Source organism: Carassius gibelio, chromosome A17, assembly GCF_023724105.1.
Source record: "Carassius gibelio isolate Cgi1373 ecotype wild population from Czech Republic chromosome A17, carGib1.2-hapl.c, whole genome shotgun sequence".
In the NCBI taxonomy this organism is placed as follows: Eukaryota; Metazoa; Chordata; class Actinopteri; order Cypriniformes; family Cyprinidae; genus Carassius; species Carassius gibelio.
In genome coordinates, this window is record NC_068387.1 from 4,653,594 (window position 1) to 4,676,653 (window position 23,060).

General features: G+C 39.1%; 1 protein-coding gene across 4 annotated transcripts in view; it reads right to left on the bottom strand.

The window, feature by feature from the left end:
- Positions 1-23,060, bottom strand: part of dph6 (diphthamine biosynthesis 6) — a 52,767-nt gene that overhangs the window by 23,479 nt on the left and 6,228 nt on the right. For 3 of the 4 annotated variants that reach the window (XM_052530018.1, XM_052530016.1, XM_052530015.1), the window contains exons 4-12: positions 21,207-21,280; positions 20,595-20,713; positions 11,637-11,698; positions 11,067-11,161; positions 10,866-10,959; positions 5,535-5,685; positions 4,328-4,453; positions 3,439-3,568; positions 2,708-2,882 (exon numbers count right to left, since the gene is read on the bottom strand). In XM_052530018.1, coding sequence (XP_052385978.1) covers positions 2,708-2,882; positions 3,439-3,568; positions 4,328-4,453; positions 5,535-5,685; positions 10,866-10,959; positions 11,067-11,161; positions 11,637-11,698; positions 20,595-20,713; positions 21,207-21,280 — 1,026 coding nt within the window. The remainder of the gene's footprint in view (positions 1-2,707; positions 2,883-3,438; positions 3,569-4,327; positions 4,454-5,534; positions 5,686-10,865; positions 10,960-11,066; positions 11,162-11,636; positions 11,699-20,594; positions 20,714-21,206; positions 21,281-23,060) is intronic. The other variant, XM_052530019.1, reaches the window with a different exon arrangement.

A 23,060-nucleotide genomic window follows, 5' to 3' on the forward strand; every position in this document is an offset into this window, starting at 1 on the left:
CTAAAAAAACTAATTATAATTTAGTTTAACTTCATGTATCAAAATGACTGAATGAAATGAAATAGTGGTATATCAAGAAAAAAATATATAATTAATAAAATGACAAGCTATTTAAAACAGCCATTTTAAACTGTATTATTACTGTAATTTTTATCAAATAAATGTAACTTTGGTGAGCAGAAAAGAGGTCAAGGATGCCAAGCTGGGGCCGATGGTGGATGAATCAGATATAAGAGCATCTAATCACAGAGCTGCTGTTAATCAGAGGAGTGTGTTCATTCCTGAGCACAGATCACAGCCGGCCCGCTGCTGGAGCATCCAGCTCAGTGTTTTAATCGATTAGGCCCTTTAAGAAGATTACTGCTATGTTCCTGCAGCACAGGTCTGCGCTTTCTCTTTGACTCTAATTGTGGGCGTCAGATTCTGATTCTTCCCAATGCAAATCCAATTGCGGGGCCGCGCGAGGAATAAAGCGGCCCTCCCGACAGAGTGGGTGTATTCCCAAAACTGGGACTAACAGGACTACATGATCCAGGCGGATGGTAAATTGGATTATTGAAGCGTGCGGCGGCTGCCAGGTCCCAGGGTAGTGTGTCGATCGTGATTTAACAGAGCCTCTTCTGCTTGTTTATGGATTCGATTATGATTGCTGGAGCTCCTGCCGCGCTTCCGAAGGGATCTTAGGGAACGGGAAACATTAAATCGGCAAGGTTTGGGGCGATGTGCGATGCTCTCCTGCTGTTAACGACCACTTTGGTTAATGAAGGGTCAATTCCAACCATCTGCCAACACATGAGCTTAATCGTCTGTTATGAGAGAAAACAGATCTTTCCACCATCGCTTGGAAAAAGGTTTGGCTGCTTACGCCGGAAGACTTGTGATATTAGCAAGGTGTCAAATACTCAGATCCGTCCAATATCACGATCATAGCTCATTAGATTCAGCATCCTCAGACATTCACTGATATGCTTCCATCTTCATGATAAAATGCAATTTGCATGAAGATGAAAATAAGAGCGCAGGATCCAGTGATGTAGAAGAAGGGCGAGACGCATCTGAAGGCAGAGCCCAATCTGTCACACGTCCAGAATTCCTCATTAAGGACACTGGGAATATTATGCTAAACGTGACCTCGCCGCGCGAGCTAATCAAGAGTGAAACAGAAAACACACCGAGCGCTTAATTTGATCTAAACGATGGTGCTCAGGGCCTGAAGCTACGCAAACGCAAAGGTTAACGAATTTAGTAAATCAAATCTGATAAGGATCCTTCACATTACACAACAGAATCAACATGTTCTGACAATCAGACAAAGGCTGTGGTGAAGAACACGCTCTGATAATGAAACACGTTTAACGTTTCACGCACAACGGCTTCTGTGAACGGAGCGACTTTACATTTAAATTCAAAATCATACAGATTATGAATTATCATATGAGTTTAACATATTAAATCATTTTCTAGCAATAGACATTAATTAGGAATCATTATCAAATACATTTATATTTAAAATCAGATCAAATTTTAACCAACTCATAACATATTTAACATATAAAATATATATATATATTTTTTACTCTAAAATGTCTTCTCAGCAGGATTAACATAGTTAAACTATAAAACAATAAAAAAGTATATTATTTTTAAATAAATCATTAAATATAAAAAATACATATTTTAATTTTGATTTATTTTACATTTCTAATTTTAATTGCTTAACTTGATGTACTAAAATAAAAAATATAAACTGAAATAAATAAAAAAATACTAAAAATAGATATAATCAAGAAAAAATATCTAACTCAAATTTTATTTTAAAGTTTAAGTAATTTTGTTATAAAACAGATCATTCTGGTCCTTGACTCTGATTGGCTGAGCCACGTTCAAAGCTGTTGTAAATTACTCCACAAACACACACCTTTGTTTACTTCTGTGTTGCTCGGCAACCACTTTGGGGGAACCACAGCTGTTTCTGAGGAACTACATCGTTTGGTGGAAGAACACTGTTTTTATTAACATCATTACACTTTATTTGCTCCGTTTTATTTAGTGAAACCTCACTCCGTATATAGAATAACCATTTAATAAAAGCAATAATCTCTGAAACCGTGGTTTACATGGTTATAACAGCTAAAGGGGTTTAGCTCTGCTTCGCTATTATAAATTCACCATAAACCACGGCTTCTTGGGTCTTATCGTTTATTAATTAAGGAAACTTAAAAATAAAATAAATAAATATAAAAAATAAATCTAAAACATGAATCCAAGCTAGAGAAGTGTCTCAGTGTCAGTAAATTAATTCTCGGACTCGTATGGCATGTTGTGATGCATGTGACATGACGATAATCTGCTCACGGGATCTTCAGATATTCCCTCCTCAAAGCAAACACGGTCGTGAATCAGAGATTATTGGTGTGGCACAAGCTCCATCAGCAGAAGTGTTCCTAACCAGGAGCGCGAGGCAGGGCCACAGCGAGGGGCTAATGATATCAACACGAGGAACAGCGCTCCAATTGAGCAAATGCAACACTGTCATGTGTGATGGGCGGATGATTGAGCTGTTGAGTTTATGATGTTACACTGGCTGTGTGCTAATTCTACACTGATTAACATATAGAGCGACCGCAGGCGCTCTCAGACCTACACACAAACTTTCAGTCTTTGTTTTCTACCTGTATAAAGGACAATGAAGGAGCGCTCCCAGTACCTTCACAGCTTGACTGTAGGGCCCGATGTTGGCCGGGGCCCAGTGGGACAGACTCTGGACGTGAAGCGTGTCTCTCTGAGGAGAAGCGTCCTCCTCGCTGGCCAGCGTCCCGTCGTGAAGCAGAACGTCCATCCGTAGCTGCTGAGAGACCGGGAGCCTCGTCTGGACACACACCCTGCATCACACAACACCTCGTCACAGCATTCAGGATATCAAGAGTTCACATCCCACAATCAGAGACGCTTTCTTACATTTCTTCCCTGTGGTTTACTAGATTTATATTTACATATGTAGTCAAGAAAATGAACACAATGTCAGTGCATTTTAACAAAAAAAAAAAAAAATGGGTAACACTTTAATTGAAGCCTTTATGTGTAATGCATTATAAATGCATTCATATTGTATGTGATGCATTGAATCTTTTAATAAATAAATGCAACCAAAGTCAGAATGCACATAATATTTAAAGATTCCCTTTTGCATCAGTTTTGTGTGTGTGTGTGTGTGTGTGTGTTTAATGTTTTACACTTTTCAAAAATGCAACAATGAATAGATAAGCATTATGATGTGTTATAACTGTGGGTACATTACAAAGCATAAATAATGCATTCAAATACTTTCATAAAGCATCATGTGTAACAGTTTAAATAAAGTGTTACCTAAAATGAATATCCAGTAAGTTATGTAGAAATTGTTGGTCTTTCTACTGCACAGACAGACAGAGTCTATACCTGGCCGGAGGATTGAGAGGGAAGTAGCTGCAGTACACAGAGTTGATCTGACTGAAGTTCTCCATGTCACTCACGTAGAGATGAACCAGGAGCACGTGCTTGATCAGCAGACCTCTCTCCTGCAGCTGCCCTGCCAGCACACACACACACACACACACACACACGCACGCCGGACAGTCAAACAAAGAGCTGATCTCATTAGAGAAGTCTGCGGCTGAACTTCTGCGCGCTCACCTCAGGCTCAAACCGGCATAAACGCACAACATAAACACAGTCTGCTAAAAACACGGCACAATGGAGGAGCCCATTAGAATATCACACGCCGTCAAGTTTGTTTTCCTTCGCAGGCGTTTGCGTTTCAGCGCACAAGAAAGCCGCTCATTAAATATTAACTTGTTTAATATTGTCTCAGCGCTGTGAAGGCTGTTTGGCGATGCAAGACATTAAATATGCTTTTCATCTCTTGCTTAAGATTCCTCTCTTTGCTCTTACAGGCCGCTCTTTAAAAGTTCTGCGAGCGAGAGAAACGGCCAGAGCGGCGCTTTCGTTCTCCAGCTTTAATTTGAAGTGTCTGTCCTCTCGGTGACGGATGGAGTCCCTGACACGCGAGCCGTGTGAAGAAAAGAGCCCCGCCACGGACCTTAAAAGTGCATTTTGCCAGCACAACAAGAGGGAAAATGAAAGCGTGTTTGGAACAAAGGCCTATTTGCTGTCAGCGTTTGATGGGCTGAACTGCACAAGCGTGGCCAGAAGCAGCGACAGACATGTTCTTCATTACTGCTTCACAATCGTCAGGGTAAAAACAGCACAACACATCTGAGACCACACCGAACGTGGGAGTATATGCTGTGATCGTGCACAAAGAGGGAAAAGAGAGCAATATTCCTACTTTGGAGGAGTGTGAAGACGTGCCGGGTTTGGCTCTGGACGTCTGGGTGTTCGGACTGAAGCGCTGTTAGACCGGATATCCACTGGAAACCTGAGGAACTCCTGGACGAGTGTGAGGACACACCACCTAACACACACACACACACACACACACACACGTCAGCATCTGGTGCCTGGCATTACACGGCTGTGGTTGTGTTTGATTCACAGTCCATAACTGTTTTCATCGTTGAAGAACCAGGATTCTCATGTTCTTATAAAACCTGGATATATGAGGAAGACTCATTTTAAAAGACCTGGAAAAATTCATTGAAATTAAATCAAATATTGTAACCCCACTGGTATTTTTTATAACAAATATACAGTTTAAGACTTCCAAGATCTAAACTATTTATAATCAGGCATACATATATATATATATATATATATATAGTTAACTAAAACTAAAACCATAAGACCATTTTTGTTCTTTAAAATAAGATTTTTTTTTGTTAGGTTTTTCTACTTTTTAAATTCAGCAATTTTTTTATTTTCTGTTAGTTTATATTGATATACTAAAATAACTTATACTGAAACAAAACAAAAACAATCTATAAAAAACTGTTTATACATAAAAAATAAAAACTTGACAAAAATGACAAAACACAACAAAATCTGTAAAAATGTAAAATTAAAAAATAACAGCAAATTCAAAAATAAAAGCTAGTTCACCATCAGGAATGGCTTGAATGGTCGTGAAAATGTGCTGCTTCAAAAGAGTGAGATCCCTGGAAAACATTCGGCTCTAAAAGCATTCGTAATCCTGAAACTTTAGTTTCTGCTCATTTTACTTCTGGTAAATTAGAGCAGATGACCCAGAGGCGTCACAGGGAGAGAGAGGACCACTGATGTGATGTAAGTCCATGAGCTCCACACAGCTCAAGCGCTTTGGTCTGTCTTTTTATTTAACTATTCTTAAGATGCACAATTATGCAGTCGGTGCATGAAACACTGCAGCTCTCTGGTTCCTTCCTCTGTTCACCTTCTGACATTACCCTCAACAAAACCATAGTAGTGCAATACTTCCTTTGTTTTGGTGTTCGATGAGCAAAATACAATTATGAAAGAATATCAATGAAGTATGAGTTATGCTGCAGACAGACAGACAGTATAATGTGCTTTATACCAGCACACACACACACACACACACACACACACACACATCTCACCCGGCTCCGGCTGACAACTGCGCTCAGCGCCTGATGGACATCCTCCCTGGACGTCTGGAGTTTTCTCAGCATACTCCAGCTCTTCTGTCATCCTGTCAATGGTGTTCTGGCAAGGACATCTAGAGAGAGGCAGCGGCCGTCCTCCAGAGGCCTGCAGGAGAACACATCACACACAAACACACGCTTGATCAGTCGACCTGCAGATCACACTCCACTAAATACAGTCATCTGATGACCGGGCACTATGGAAGACCACTTCTGACACATGCAACAACAAAAAATATATTCAGATTAATCACATCAGTGGGATGATACTATGTGACAATTATGAGATGAAAGTCTAAACTGATGAGATTTTTTTAAAAGTTATGTTATAATTATGAGATAATAGTTATCACTTAGTGATATTGATGACAGGGGCATATAAACATTCACTGAAGAAGAAAAAGTTGTAAAATTGTGGCCATTACATGTACAAAACAATTATTGTAGCAACAGAGGGGGAAAGTCTAAATTATAAGATACTAAATCATGATACAAAGTCACAATCATGAGATGTTAAGTCATAACTATGACATGTTAATGAGGTTAAAAAAGTCATACACAATTATGAGAAATGTGTACGTTTATGACATGAACAGACTATGATGCCAAGTCATAATTATGAGATAAAAAGTCACAATTATGATGTTAAGTGATATTATGAAATATGTGTAAAAAGTATAAGATACTAAGTCATTAGGTGAAAAGGCAAAACTATGAGATACGTGTCAAAATGATTAAAAAAACATTATTCTTAATTATGAGACAAAAAGTAAAAAAAAAAAAAAGATACCACATTGTGGAAAAAAATATGTAAGTATGAATTGATATATAATAAAATTTTTACCCCATATTATATATTTTGATTACTTTTCGTTCTGACATCATAATTATGAATTTCAGTTGTCATTGGGGTTGTGCTCAGGGGATTTGGCAAGAGTTTACTTGCTTATGTTTTTCTCACGCTAACATTTGTGGTGATAAACAAGAAGAGCCCATTTAAACCACACACACACACACACACACACACACACACACACAGCACCTGATTGCAGCACGCCGGACACGGCACATTTAATAAATATTTCAGATCTCTTTAATGTCCCACTGTCATCTGCAGTTGGCCGTATGGTAATTAAATTAATTATCCTCCAGTGTGTCTGTGCAGCAAGTGCAGAGGAGGAACAGCATTAATTCAGGGCAAACACCCCCCTCCTGCGTCCTCTCGTGGCTGGAGCGCTCTCCTCCAGAGCCGGTGTCAGCGCAGATCTGTCAGCGTGACGGAGAGTCCTTTCGACTGCTGCGTGTGCCAGCTTCTCCAGCGGAGCGGGGCAGGAAGTTCCCTGCGCTCCTGCTGACCTGCGGGTGCTGTGGGGTGAGGACACGGCGGGGCGCGCTCAAGGCCTCGTGGCTGAGGGAGCTGCCTTCTTGGGCGATGTGTTTTAATCTGGTCCTCCACCAACACAGCAGAACACACGCAGAAGCAAACACGCCACTGCACAGAGCCGGCAGCTGAGACTGTGGACACGGCGTGACCCAAAACTCCACATGACAGATCCCACAATGCAACGCTATCATTACAATCAAATGCATTTTATTAAGTACATAATTCTTCTGCTGTCTTCTCATTCAGCAGCAACTGTGTATCAGTCAGATTCACTTCAACAAACATTAACAATGAAGTGTGTTGAGCATTTATGCTGCATCCCTCGAGCATGCACCAACTGTGATGAACACACACAGGAGCTTGTCAGAGCGCGAGAGGAGAAATATGGGAACACTTTAGCATAATTATGAGATAAAGCTGAAATTATGAGATCACGTTCAAATTATGAGATAACGTTCAAATTATGAGATAACGTTGGAATTATGAGATAAAGTTGGAATTATGATATTAAGTTATATTTATGAGATCAAAAGACAAATTACGAGATAAAAAATTATATTCGCGAAAAGCAATGATTATGAGATAAAAATTCTAATTTGAGATTCTAAGCCATAATTATAAGACATCCAAAATGATGGCTACAATTTAAATTTATTAGATCAGAAGATACATTATGAGATGTTTAGTCATTATGAGATAAAAATTCATATTTGAGATAAGCCATGAGTTAAAAAAAATGCAAACTTGAAATACTAAGCCATAATTATGAGATAGTTTAAATGATGATACTAAGTTAATTATGATATCAAAATTCTAAATTGAGATACTTAGAAATTATGATTATTAATGAAATTAATATCTAAGATAAGCCATGATTATGAGATTTTAAAAAATCTAAATTGAGATACTAAGCCATAATTATGAGATAGTTGAAATTATATTAAGTTATATTTATGAGATAAGTCATTATGAGATAAAAATTAATATCTGAGATAAGCCATGATTATGAGATAAAAAGAATCTAAACTGTGATACTAAGCCATAATTACGAGATAAAGTTGAAATTATGATATTAAGTTAAATTTATGAGATCAAAAGACAAATTATGAGATGTTAAATCATTATGAGAAAAAAAATAATATTTGAGAAAAGGCATGAGTTTAAAAAATGCAAACTTGAAATACTAAGCCATAATTATGAGATAGTTTAAATGATGATACCAAGTAAAAAAAAAAGTCTAAATTAAAATAATCTTCACTGTTTTATCTCATAATGGCTTGTGTCATAATTATGCATTAAGCAAGCATTAATTTGTTTATCGTGCTGTGAAAAGGGGCTTCTGTACATCTGTGAATGACAGGAGCAGGTTCATGCCGCAATTGTGTTCATCATTTCTGATGCATGAGACAAACTGTGGAAAACACACAGACGCAGAGCACGAGGGGGAAATATGGGAGTGCATCAGCATGAACAGCACCCACTACCTTAACGACATCAAAACAACAGTGATAGATGTGCTTAGAGGAACCTTGCAACACAAAGTCACGCAGATCCACACGCATAACCTTCCCTTGACTTCCTCCCGCTATCACTGCTGCCCAGCGTACCTGAGCACACACTGGATAATGTGACCGGACATGTGTGTTAAGGCAGGCCTGCTTTCAGGCATGGGTGAATATTGCAGACGTCAAAGTCGCCTACGTAAGAGGACAGAAAGAGAAGAGTCCTGGCAGAGAGGCTGTGAATGAGTGTGTTGTGTTCCCTGCAGACTGCTGCTTTACTGACTACATCAATCGCTCACAGGATTTCTCTAAATGTGCTGCTGAAGACATCTTCAGAACAATAAATACAAGGGTTTCCAAATTAATTAAATTAAATGTAATGTTAAAAAACGAAAGAGGGCTGTACAGTTAGTGAAATAGTGATATATCTTGATGATAACGTGTTTGAACAATTTCAGAAATTAATATTTGTATTGTAACTTGTATTTTGACCTTTGTTGATGTTTATTAAAAGTGTGAACAGACTTGAACGCAGTGTATCAGTTTAACTGACAATATACGGTAAAGTCATCACAATATAGGCCATAAGAAGAAAATAATACAATTTATAACATAATACATTTTTAAAGGGGGGGTGAAATGCTCGTTTTCACTCAATATCCTGTTAATCTTGAGTACCTATAGAGTAGTACTGCATCCTTCATAACTCCAAAAAGTCTTTAGTTTTATTATATTCATAAGAGAAAGATAGTCTGTACCGATTTTTCCCGGAAAAACACGAGCGCCTAGAGGCGTGACGTGTGGGCGGAGCTAAAGAATCACGAGCGCCAGTAGGCTTTTGTGTTGAGAGCGTCTGGAAGCTGTGACACAGATCCAGAGGCTGAAATTTAACAAGAGCAGCATCAGCAAAGGCGGTATGCTATGTGGTATGTACTGAAACTGTATATATTTGCTTAGCGGTTTTGGAAAATGACTAAGTTCCACTTGATGTCGTCTTTTTTTTTTTTTAAGCTGTACATGTGGAAAGTGCAGTTTGATGACAACATCGCATGTTGTTTACTTGATGTGCTTACGCGCCGATTGCTAAGTTAATAACACAGAGATATTTGAAGCAGTTTTACTCACCGCCTGCGGTTCCAACACATGATCGTGACCCTTTTTCGTTGGGACTGCATTATCCTTAAGAAATAAACAATGTGCAATCCGAAATGCAGGGAACAAACACAAACACTTGCACAACTCCGTTGATGCTCTGTAAAAATAAACTCCATCCACTGATCCCTTAATGCTGTTTCTCTTTTGGTAATCTGTGCAGGGTTGTCTTGCCCTGGCAACCAAAAACACACTTCTTTTGTGACATTTGGCGACGCTCTCGCTCTGATCAGTGAATGTCCCTCGCTCTGATCAGTGAAGTCTGTTGTGCTCTCAGTGCTCTGCTATACGGGAGCGCGCTCTTCCGGCAGAAGTGCCTTAGGACAGTATGCATGAAATAGCATTTCACCCCCCCTTTAATTAAGTTTATTTTTCTATTATTTCTTTTGCTTTATTAATTATTTTCTGAGAATTATTATTTTTTATTTTATTTTTTAACTTTTTAACTTATTCTTTCTTTTTATTTATTTGTATATATATTTATATATGTGTTGATTTTTTTTTTTTTTATTCCAACATGCATTTATTTCCATATTTAAATATTGGCACATTCAAAAAAAAAAAAAAAGTGAAGTGACATTCAGCCAAGTATGGTGACCCATACTCAGAATTTGTGCTCTGCATTTAACCCATCCGAAATGCAAACACACAGAGCAGTGAACACACACACACACACTGTGAGCACACACCCGGAGCAGTGGGCAGCCATTTATGCTGCGGTGCCCGGGGAGCAGTTGGGGGTTCGATGCCTTGCTCAAGGGCACCTAAGTCATGGTATTGAAGGTGGAGAGAGAACTGTTCATGCACTCCCCCCACCCACAATTCCATCCGGCCCGAGACTAGAACTCACAACCCTTCGATTGGGAGTCCAACCCTCTAACCATTAGGCCACGACTTCCCCCTTTGGGAATTATATATATCAAATGTTAAATATAAAATTAATAAAAAAAAGGTTAAAAAAAATACAGCAAAAAAATTAATTAATAAATAAATAAATCAAATCAATAAAGGGGGTGAAGTAATACAAAAATAAGTTTAGGAATAAACTTAATGAAAAAAATGAACTGTAGCAATTTGTTTTATCAAGTAATTAATTCCTTTACTTGTTTTCTATTCATTCATTAATAATTTCCAAAGGTTTGGTCCCCACACATCTTCAACACAAAAAGAGCATTTACCGAAGCTATACAGCAAAAGGCCACTCGTTGTGACATCAGCAATGAAATGATAAAGGTGTAGTCTCTTTACTTCTCTCTTGTCCTCCGTGTGCATGCGTGTGAAGTGCAGGTATCCAACAGGAGCGAAGGCATCGGCCGAGTGGATGACCGTCTCCATCGAGTCACTGAAACACAAACCACAACTATCACTTCTGTCTGCATTATTTCTGTTCACACACACACACACACACACACACACACACACACACACATGCTGGTGTTTGTCACTTACATGACGATCTTCTTCTTGAAGAGCGGACAGTCAACGGTGAAGGTCTCATACTCGCCTCCTTCTCCACAGATATGAACTCCATACTTCTCTGAAAGCTGTCATAAACCAGATTTATAATCACTACAGATATGAATTAGAAATTAATACCTTTATTCAACATTTCTAGTGTTTCAAAAGATTTCCATTTCAAATAAATGCTGTTCTTATAAACTTTCCATTCATCTGTGAATACTGAATATTTAAATGTATCACGGTTTTCATGATACCGTAAATAATGTGCAGCACAACTGTGTTATAATACTCAGAAATGTTTCTTCAGCAGTAAATCATCATATTATTCTGATTTCTGAAGATCATGTGACACTGAAGACTGGAGTTAATGTCAGTTTGCACCAAAATAAAATGAAAGTTGTTCTACCTCATTTGACTATTTATTAATGGACTAAATCTAAAAGAACATTATAATGATGATTCATACGAAATGTCACAGCAGAATGGAAGAGTTGAGCTGAAAGCTGAAGCAGCTGAAGGGGGTTTATTTTCTGACGGGAGTGTTTGTGTGTCTCTGACCTCGTGCAGATACGCTTCCATCTCCGCCAGGGATTTTCCTAAATGTTTCTCTGGATCCAGGCCTGCCATAAACACAACACAAGAGCTGATCAGCGACAGATTCCTGCGCACAGAGCTGCAGGTCAACATGCATCAGTCTGAAGAGAGTTCAGCATGTCATTAGACACGCATCATGAATGATAAGACTGTAGAGATGCTGATGGAGGTTCACATGAGCATCACACTGCCACCTGGTTATGATCTGCCTCTCTCTGTAAACAACTCTTTATATCCATCCTTCATAAACAAGCACACAGGCTATTCATATTACTGCTCAGAAACCACAGCTCCGCTGGCACAACACGGGAATCAAATCATGCTGCCAATATCAACAACACGCAGACATCAGCAACAAACAAACATAACCAGACGCAGAGCATCCACTCCGACTCAAACACATGAGGAAGTTTCCATGAGCACTCTCCTACCATGCTGTGCTCTTCTTCAACCAGAGATCACCTTCAGAAAATGAGCTCTAACCTCAAACTAACTAAGGCCAGACTTAAGGTTATATCAGACGGTTTATTTTAAACATCTGCAGTGGCAAAATGTAGTATGTAGCACCAACCTTTCAGAAATGACTAAATAAAAAAAATTCTATATATATAAAAAAAAAACTTGTACATTTTTCATACATTTTATTTCAGTTTTAGTTATTTTAGTGCATCAATGAAAAAAAATGTTGTCTTTGCATCTAGGTGAAGACAAAAAAAAAAATATATATATATATATTTTTTGCTGTAATAATGCTAAATGTGACTATAAGGCATGATGATACTAAGATACTATAAACATTAACAATGATTTTCAGTAAAGCTGCTTTGAAACTGTGTGCACTGTGAAAAGCACTATACAGCTTTTAGTTTTAAATAATTGATCATTTCCACACACCATTAGTAATAAAGTACACTGGTTGAACTGAACTCAATGAATGTGTAAAAAATCTGGAAACAAGATTTAGTCCAACCTTTCATACTATATGAATCTATTTTGTCTATTGGCACTTGTCAAAAATTTTATGGAAAGCTACTGTTTGAATATGGGTCCAGCATACAGCTAACAGAGCTGCATGCAAAATGTGGGCCAAAGCTTAAAATTACCTTTTTGTTCATTAAAATATTTTGTTCCCTATTTGTGGAAAGTGCCATAAAGCAGCAAACCCCTGCAAAATACTACAAAACCTTCTACAAACATTCCTAGTCTACCAAATGGTTAAATTTTTACCATTTCCCACTACAAACCACAACAACCCAACATAACACAAACTCATATTTTCCCTGCCTCTCATGATTTGCGCCTTCCGCTGGAGATAACCGCTGTGTGGTGAAAGGCTTGTTCTTCCCAGCTAACCTCAGGGGTCAAGGGTCCAAACCACAAGCCCTGAGGGGAAGCTGAACTTTAGACTGCATGTTTTTAGTGGCAAGCTGCACTCAGATGCCACTGATCTGCAGGGGATCAATGAGAACGAGAGTGGCCCCATTACCCGGCCCTGGGGAACCCCGCTCATAATTAGTGTGAGAATATCTAATCTCCTCTCCTCTCATGTTAACCCCACACAAAGGTAACAGGGAGAACGCCATTAAAATTCAATCCTATTTAAATATCCTTTTTAATTAGCCATGCCTTTTAAACAAATTCTAATGATTGATTTCATACTGCTAAGAGGGAGTATGTTTTATAACATGTTTATTAATGTCGTGCTTTTAAATAAAGGACAAAGCACAACACAATTTGAATTTGAAAGCTTGGATGCAGGAAGAATATGCAAATAAAATAAAAAAGCTGTGTCATATCTCTGGGTGTGTCTCATTCCACTCCCTAGTTCCCTGTGAGGCGAATCACTGCATGGTGAACAGGGTATTTATTTGTTGCGATTAATTATTGAAAAAATAAGACCAGACCTGTAAGTCATCATATACTGACACAGTTGCTGACTAATATGATGCAGGACAACAATAAACTGTCTCTGAGCAACACGCAGTGGTGTTTAATTATTAAATCTGTGGTTTTGAATGAATCAGTTGATGATTCAGTGATACAGTTGCTGACAGTCACTTGCTTCATTTCCGAACGAATCAGTTCTCTGAATGAATCGGTCGAATTATTTAATGGATCACTCATTGAGAAAGTGCTACCAATGTTTTCATAATGAGAGTGTAATTTAATTTAAAAATCTATAATTATTTTAAAAAGGTTAATAACCATATATTATCATTATTCATGCAATGCTAAAACAGATTCTTTCTTTCCAAAGCTACTTTGTGTAATGTCTATTCAATGTTTTTCTAATCTAACATATCTTTAAATTATCTTTTGGTGATAATCTTTCAGCAAAAATTGATATGCAGTTCATTTGCGATTAATTAATTGACATGCCAATTAATTAATTAATTCTATTTTTAAAAATCATCACTTGACAGCCCTTGTATTTGTCAATGTATTGTGCATCGTCACTGTAGCGATTATGACTTTCCGTGCCATTGCTGACATTAAAAGCAAGTGAACATAGCAGATCTGAACCAACTACAATCATATTGGCCTAAAAGATTCGGACAGTCTTGACTAGCCGCAGTCATGTGCTCTCATTTACATGAGCTGCACGACGTTCATTCATCTGCACCTGTTTTACTACCTGACCTACAGCTAATTACCTCAGCCCCTTATGGCACATTAAACACAAATAAGCCCAGTCCAAGCTCCATTCATCTGCCGGCACGTCCATCCTCGCTGCCCTTTAGACAAGCAGAGTCCAAGCAGGGCCCCAAGGAGCAATATGCCTGCAAAAAGTCTTTAACTCATTATTATCCTATAAAACTGAAATTTAATCCAGTCAACTTCCAAGCCAGTGAACTGGGCACAAATGGATTTTCAAGTTTTGCATTAGATTTCATGAGCTTCAAATTAGAGCAAAGTCTTTTTAGGTCACAAGTTCTTACAATACTGCCAGAGATGAGAAGGGTTTCTTTCCTTGCACGCTTCTTTAGTCAGATGCATTAAGACACTACATGCAAAAAGTAGTCCATTTTGAGAATTTGCTGTTTTGTTTTCATAACGTCTTCTTTCAGAAAATATCCAAAATACACATTTAAATGTTTATTTTACTGCACTTTATCTATTTGCATCTGCACATTTCAATTCAATTCCAATCCATATGTTTAGTTTTTTCTGTTACTTGCACCAAATTTTATGGTTTTATACCCATCTATATTCTGAAGGCTTTTACTGAGGGATTTGTTCATAGTACACAGTTAACACTGATTTATATTGAACATTATATTGCTAAAAACATGGTGAAAATGTTTTGTTTTTCTAGCATAATGAAAAAAAATCCAACATCCCTTCTGGAAAAAAACCTTTAACTTTAATGTCAGTGTATCCAATGATTTATCTACAGTATATACACACATCAGGGCTCCAGACTGCGACCATTTTTTCTGCAGGTGCGACTTATTTTTTGTGTGCGCTTGCACTCTCACAACCACTGCCTGGCCAAACTCGTAAGCTCTGCCATTTCTGTTGCATTTGAGAAACATCAAACGGCAAGCTAGCGAAACTAGCTCCGAACAGCTTTACTCGGGAGCCAAAGTTGATTTCGTGACACTGTTACAGCACAGATGCACCAGTGCTGTGAGATCCAGGGAGAAGCGGTTGAAATTGCCGCACAATTATAAGGTTACTGCAAGAGTAAGAAAAAGCACTGACATACTTCAGGAAACCAGAAGCGTAACGCTAACTGTAACCGTGGTGTGGTGGCAGAAAAAGCGAATGCATTAGATCATTCATTTCAGGGTTTGTACAACCTTTTGAGAGAGAAATTCAAGCACTTTTCAATGACTTTCAAGCATTTCACACAACTGTTTCCAGCACTATAAAGCTCTAAGATGATCCAGTTTGAATGGTATTTTTAATGGGATGAAAAAAATATATCTTGTGGTAAACAAACACTTACGTACAATAAAAAAAATACATCAAATCATAATTATAACCAGTTGACAGCAGCAGAAGAGCATTACTGGCTTATTAGTCATTCATTTCTAATTCTAATTTAATTTAAATGATAAAATCACTATTATAAAATATCAAATCAACAAGAAATCAGATTTTGTCAGAATAAAAAAAATTATAATAATAATAAAATTGTGAATGACGTAAGAAAAGTCAAACTTTTCTTCAATTTGCTACTAAATCACACATAATCACTGATGTTGGTCAGTTCCGTGATAGAAAAATAATGGTACATTTAATAAGAGTGGAATATATATATATATTTTCTGCATATAAAAAGTAGATTTAGCACCTGTTACAGTTGTTATTAAAAGCACATTTTGTATGACTCTCAACTCAAGCTTAGTGCTTTACTGTCAAATCTGTATAAACAATAAACAAAAGAAAAATAAACAAGAAATGAACATGAACTATTATTAGCAACCAACGTTCAGATTTCTGTACTAGAAATGTATGCAAATGAGTGCATAAAATTAGATACTGTGGCATTTGCATATTTAAACATATCATTTCAGAAAGCTTGTAAAATGATTTGTTTACTTGCTCGTCTCAATGCAAACCTGTATTTGTGCTTCCGAGGAACACAAAAATAAGTGAAATGCACCGTCATTAAACAGAAAAGAGCAACTGTAAAGTTATTAAAAAACATTATCCTTTTGGGGTAAACAGAAAACGGCAAGTCATTCAGGCTGGAAAAGGTTAACATTATTAGATGCTAGATTATAATTAGAGAAATAATAAAACAGAACAATGACCTTGCAGACTTGAGTGAACTAAAGTTTGAGAAAGCTCAGTATCAGTCTCATCTGAGCGATCCTCACCTCATCAATGACATCATTAAACAGTAAAAGCACCACTGCCCTGCCTACATGCTCGACGTGAACCAAATCTGAGGTGAAGTAAAGCGCACAGATCCCAGATAGCAGCGAGAGACGCTGAGCATCAGAGCGCTGACGGTTCTCCGGATCGCAGGAGCACAGACTGACAGCTCGCCTTTAATCCCTGCCTTCAGAGAGGAACGCCAGGAAAATTGGATTCATGTTGAGGAACGTTTTAGCTTTAGAATGGATGAAATCAGCATCTCGCGCTGGAAGGTGAGCCTGTCTATCCTTTGAACAATGCTCTCAAAGACCTGAGCGAAACAATAGCGGCGTGCTATCACCTGATCTGTGAGCGTGAGCCAGAGCTTTGGGAAGAGAGCGTCTGCACGAACACACACGAGATGGGAGATTAAGAAAGATCGCAAAATTTGTTCGAGCTCTTATCTGAAATTCAACAGCTGTGTGAGGAATAATAGCCGTACCATGAATACAATTCAGTAGAGATGTCGGAGATTTAATCTTTTCATCCAATAAATGGAATGAAACTGCAATTATAACCTCATCTGATGTTTATCACGACCTGTTAACACCGACAGTCTTCTAACCTGAATATTGAAAACGTAAAAGCAGTAATAAAAACATTAAGCACATTAAACCGAATACAACACTTCTGCTCAATGCATGATTGGCTCATGACTGATGTTTGTGAAGAGCATGAAGCTTTATACAGACACTGTCTGAGATCCTGTAGATCTGCGGATCTGGATCAGCTCATAATGAAACACACAGGATCCTTTCATCATGTGAGAGATCGCGTTAGAATCAGGATGGGAATGTTTCACTTTATTATTCCTGAACGCACCAATCTCTTATTGCGGTTTGTCCCGTAAACATCTACAGCAAATTATAAGAGTGCAACAGGACTAAAGCCACTTTAAGGGTGTGATTTTGGGCTCCCAAAAACATTGAAAGATTTCAGCAACTTGTTTCTCTTCATCCAAACCCTAACCCTAACCCTTAAAGAACAATTCACCCCAAAATAATCATCTGTCACCATCTGCTCACCCTCACATTGTTTAAATCCTTAAAAGTCTTCTGTCAAATATTAAATATGTTTAGAAAAATGTTAGTAACTAAATCACTTTTGGTGACCATTGACTTCCATTGCATAGACAAAAATATGCCAAGATATTTCTCAAAATACTTATTATTTTAATCCATAATAACACTTCCTCCAGTGAAGAAGTGCATCTGCTGTTGTCTCTCACACATTAGTTTAGATCTGTTTAAACGCTGCTTGATCTGTGCAGATTTCTCGGTCCCACTTTATATTAGGTGGCCTTAACTACTATGTACTTACGTTAAAAAAAAGTACAATGTACTTATTGTGTTCATATTGTATTGTAAAACACTTTTGCTGCTATTGAGGTGGGATAGGGGTAAGGTTAGGGAGAGGGTTGGAGGTATGGGTAAGTTTAAGGGTGGGTTAAGGTGTAAAGAATGGGTCAACAGTGTAATTACAAATGTAATTACAGAAATTAAATACAGATGTAATTACAAGTAGTTTTCTTTTTAATATAAGTACAATGTAAAAACATGTATGTACACAATAAGTACATTGCACTAAATTATTAATTAAAATGTAAGTACATAGTAGTTAAGGCCACTTAATATAAAGTGGGTCCGATTTCTCTCCTGATTCAGACCAGAACACTTTTTCACTGGAGGAAGTGTTATTATGGAGTTAAAATCATCTTAATGCTCAATTCATTTCATCTTGTGTCTTCTCCAGATGTTCACTGATGGACTGGAGTGCTGTGGATTATTGTGATGTTTTTATCAGACTCTCATTCTGACGGCACCCATTCACTGCAGAGCATCCATTGATGAGACACTGATGCAACGCTACATTTCTACAAACCTGATGAAGAAACAAACTATATTTTTAGGTGCGATTCCTGTATAAGTTTTATTTAGGATCTCAACGCTTCCCTGATGAGAAATGCTGGACCAGCAGATTATCATCAAGATTTGCACATGCCTCAAAATGGTGAGGAAAGGGTTGTGTGCATTTAAATAATGAGAATATAACGTCAACAATTTGAGTGGAAACGAGTCTGTATAATTGCAGAAAATAAATTTATAAAGCAGGCATTAAAAAAGGAAAGCAGCAACACCGTAAACAGACCTTTCCACTTCACACATGCCAGTTTCCACTGGAACTGTCATCCAATTAACTACTGGAAACAACAGCGCGTCTGGCCATCCTCACCCACACAAATCAACCAATTAACTAATTACATGAATATCTGACGCTGCCGGATTCACCAGCCAATTATTTCTGCTCGGCTGCACAGAGGTGGCCAGCGATCGCAGAGAAGTTCTGCTCCGGTTTCTGACATGACTACAGAGAGAAACGTGGAGGAGAGCTAGTCTTCAACTTCAGCTCTGAGCGTTGTGTGGGCAGCTGTCTCGTAACAACAGATCCCCTTCTTTAAAGCAGTTTGAACCCGGCGATTACCCACAATCCTCCTTCAAGTCTTATTACAGGATTATCATTTATATCTGCGACTAATCGCCGGTGATGAGCGATATTTACTCACTCTTTCATAGCACCGTTTGCAGCATTGCAAACCTTTCATTGTGAACAAACATGAGATAATATGAATAATCTTGATTATTTAATACTGCAAATGTATCTTCTTTGTTATTTTAGAACACTGTGCATTAGTTTTAGTACAAATGCAATGTAGCTACATATTGTATCGTTTGGTGCATATAAAAGAAAACACTACAATATTCTTGCATCAAATGTGTTAAATCTATAGGTCTACAGTGGCTGTTTGACAGAAACACAAAGGTGTAGGTGTAGCCGTTATGTTTCTCACACAGAAGAGTGTGTATTTCCACCTGTGGTGTTTGAGGATGTACAACACACCTCTGTCACCTGACACACACACACACATGCTGTTCGCCCGCGGCCCTGACCCATGAACCCGTGAAAGCCACAATTACTGAGGCGCTCCCCGCCGGCCCGCAGCGGTGTAAGTCCATCCCAAACCTCTAATTCCTAATTACCGGCGCCGGAGGCCAGTGCTGATAACATCTTCTCTTCTACCTGTAGCCAAGCACAAACACACACACGTAATTACACTCTTCCAGACGTGTGGGGAATGTGCTTTCAGAGGAAGATTTGTCAAGAGCCGGCGGTGCTGTTGGGATTTGGGGGTAAACTGTGCCGGCGGATCGCTCAGGGCTCATGTGGACGAGCGTTTCCACCTCGAGTGATATTAGCATTCCTTCAAAACACACATGGATCCGGTGTGAGCCGGTCTAAAACACAACAACAGCAAAACAAAGATCCTCTCGAGTGTCTTTCTGTCTGAGGGTAAGGGTTTAAAGCACAGCTCGCATTCACACACCCAATCATCTGCTTAAAAACACGCAGATAAGACACGGCACGGGATTTGGAAAAAAGGGATTTTGACAAGAAGTAATCCCAATTCATCTAAACCCTTCAAATAATAGAAAGGGACAGAAGATTTACAACTCCACATTTATATTCTAATCACTCAAGCTTTAAAACATTACATGTAAAACAGCTACGGGGATATAACATCCTCCAGTTCAGCTACCAGTCCGCCAGCTTTAACCACGAACACATTCATCGCTTCACAATCAACATACTCTCTGAAAGAAAATAATAATACTCTTAGTTTTTTTTTTTTTTTTACCCTTAAAAGATTCATAGTGGTACATCAAGCGAACATATGACTACTCTAAGATAATAATATGCACAAGGCACACAGTTGTCCCTTTAAAAGTGATGCGCTCTATTTTGTTCCTTCTTGAGCTCGATTGGTTTAAAATCGAATGTTTAAACACACAGGACCTAAAACACATGCAAATGATGAACCTTCAACTGTATGATGGTTAATCCAAGAATCACCTGCCTTTCGAACCCTGGTACTTCCTAAACTTCAGATGCACACATCCTTTGAGGTTTCCCCCATACGGTCACATGTCTTAACGGAGGCTCACATCTGTTGTGTTCCTCACTAGTCTGAGCCCTGAACATCGGCGGCTCACCCACCGTACGCTGCCACCTTGATGAGGACGGCGTGCAGGTCACTGGATATGATCTCTCGGAGCAGCTCGGCCTGGTCTCGGCGCCACAGGTACGCCAGCGGCTGGAGCTGCAGTCTCACACACCTGCGGAGAGAGACACGGCGTCACGGGGAGAAACAGGAGACGTACACCACAAACCAAGCAGACGTGGAAGAGGACACGAGTGGATGTGAGGAGAAAGAGAGCGCACTTCAAAGACAGATGAGCACTGGCTCTCTGACACAGGTCAAACCGAGAGCTCGGGTGATTAGCACCATACGCTCGTCACGGGCTGTCAGGTGTACAGACGGGGTCACACCATTGCCCTGGTGAGCAGAAGACACTTCCTGACCCTAAACTATGTTTTTGTACACAGATGATCAAATCACACTTTGATAACGTTCTATAAACGTGTATTTGATGTATTAGGTTCAGAGACAAATAAGCCTGAGCACATTAGCATTTATCAATTCATTTATTCCCCAATAAGGCTTTGTGATATTGGCTTATTGTTTTGTGACTCCCCCAGTGACGTGATGGGGTCTGTTCAGTGTCCTTCAGGTGTGAGAAAGAGCAAGGAGGAGCGAGAGAGACTTACACATGTTCCACACGTACTCTCTGGTAGTCGGACAGAATGGCCCCCACAGACACGGCCTCAACACACTCCTTCTCCTGGAGAACCAGAGGAAAGAGATCAGATCGGAGCGATGCGGTGGTGTGTGTCACATCACAGACACTAACATCAGCGGCTCCAGTCAACACGCTGATACAGAACAACTGTATAAACTTCATTAACAGTAAATAGGCTTCCTCCAGTGGTTTTTCCAGCTCTCTAACCAACTGTGAACAACTTTGAGGGAAATGCAATGTTAAGTGACACACTGTTCTCAAGCTTTCTTATTGACATGTTTCCATAAATGATTACATGAGACATTTCAGTTGTTCTGTATCTTTCTACACTCTGATGTTCACTCATGTGTTCATTTCACGCTACATTTAAGAGTATAAAAACTGCATTTATCGTCTGAATTGTGTGATAAAATAACCAGATATGAGCGCTGAGCTTTTGTTTCTTAACACAAAGCTGATTATTGGATGAGAGGTGCTACGAATAAAGTTTGGTGAAACCTGCAGACCTGGCAACCCTGGCTTGAGCTTTGGGTCATTTATAGTCAAACCGAACTTGCACTAGCAGTGCTGTTTTTAAGTAAGATTTTGTCAGTGTTGTTAGCATTAACTGCACTAACTTCTACATAAGAGACATTTTCTTTTATTGATTGACAGGATATAATCGACTGTTTATAAACCCATTGGCTGACGTCAGACAGTGCTTTTATCAGTCAGTCAGTGGCTGATATATGGGTGCATTCCCAATATATCTCTGTGCTGTACGTCCACATTATCCTCTCAAACACTGAATCTGCAGGAGCTCGGAGCGGTGTGTAGTTCATCCCTGTGGTCAGACACGAACACAGCGTCGGCGCTGGAACGCCGCTCAAGCGCCGTCAGACACTCATGCCTTTGGCAAACACTGATAAGGCCTATCACTTTCCATCAGCACTAAACTAGATTGAGCAAACTACATTAGGCAGAAAATACAAACAAATTACAAGAGCTTTAGGCTACGCTCTTTATCTGGCACTGGGACTGTGTGTGTGTGTGTGTGTGTGTGTGTGTGTGTTTGTCCTGCCTTCACACACACACACGCGACATGATCGGAGTCTCGCTCAGCCGTTCCCATGAGGCAAACAAACAGCAACCACACGCCGTCTAAATATGAAATCAAACCCTGTGTGCCGTTATTTATTCTCAGGAGAACAGAAGAACTTCTGATGACTCTTCATGCAGTGCATTCTACAGACTTCTGCTTTACATTCAAGTCTCGTCTGAAGTCGCGTGAAACTTTACAGAACGGAGGAGGGAATGACTTCAAGTCATTTTTCACTAACAATAAGGCCTGTGCATTATGGACAAATCAATTCACAACTCACTGAGTTTTGATTCAATTAAAAAAAAAATAATAATAAATTCAGAACGGTTTAATTTGGACAGTGGTTTTGGCGTCCTGTTGCGGTCAACGGTTAAACTTCTTTTGATCATTACTAATGTTCACTCTCCAGAGACTGTTTCTGAGCTGGTTTGATTCCAAACAGAGTGAAAAACCTAGGACTAGTTCACTAAAGTATGTTTAAAAAAAAAAATCTAAAGTCCCCGAAAGTGACGGTCAAATCTGAGGTTCCAGTGCTATAACGGTTTAGGAGGTTCTGGGCGGTTTCATACTTCTGAGCGCTGTAGCGCCCCCGTCAGGCCGATCGGAGCGAGCCTTGGTCAAGTTGTAGACGGTGAGAGTACTACCATCCCTCCAAATCTCAAGTCTCTACGACTTATGGTTTGGTCTGCACAATCACTTTTAGAGGAGATTGATGCTCCTCGGCCGTTCTCACAATCACAA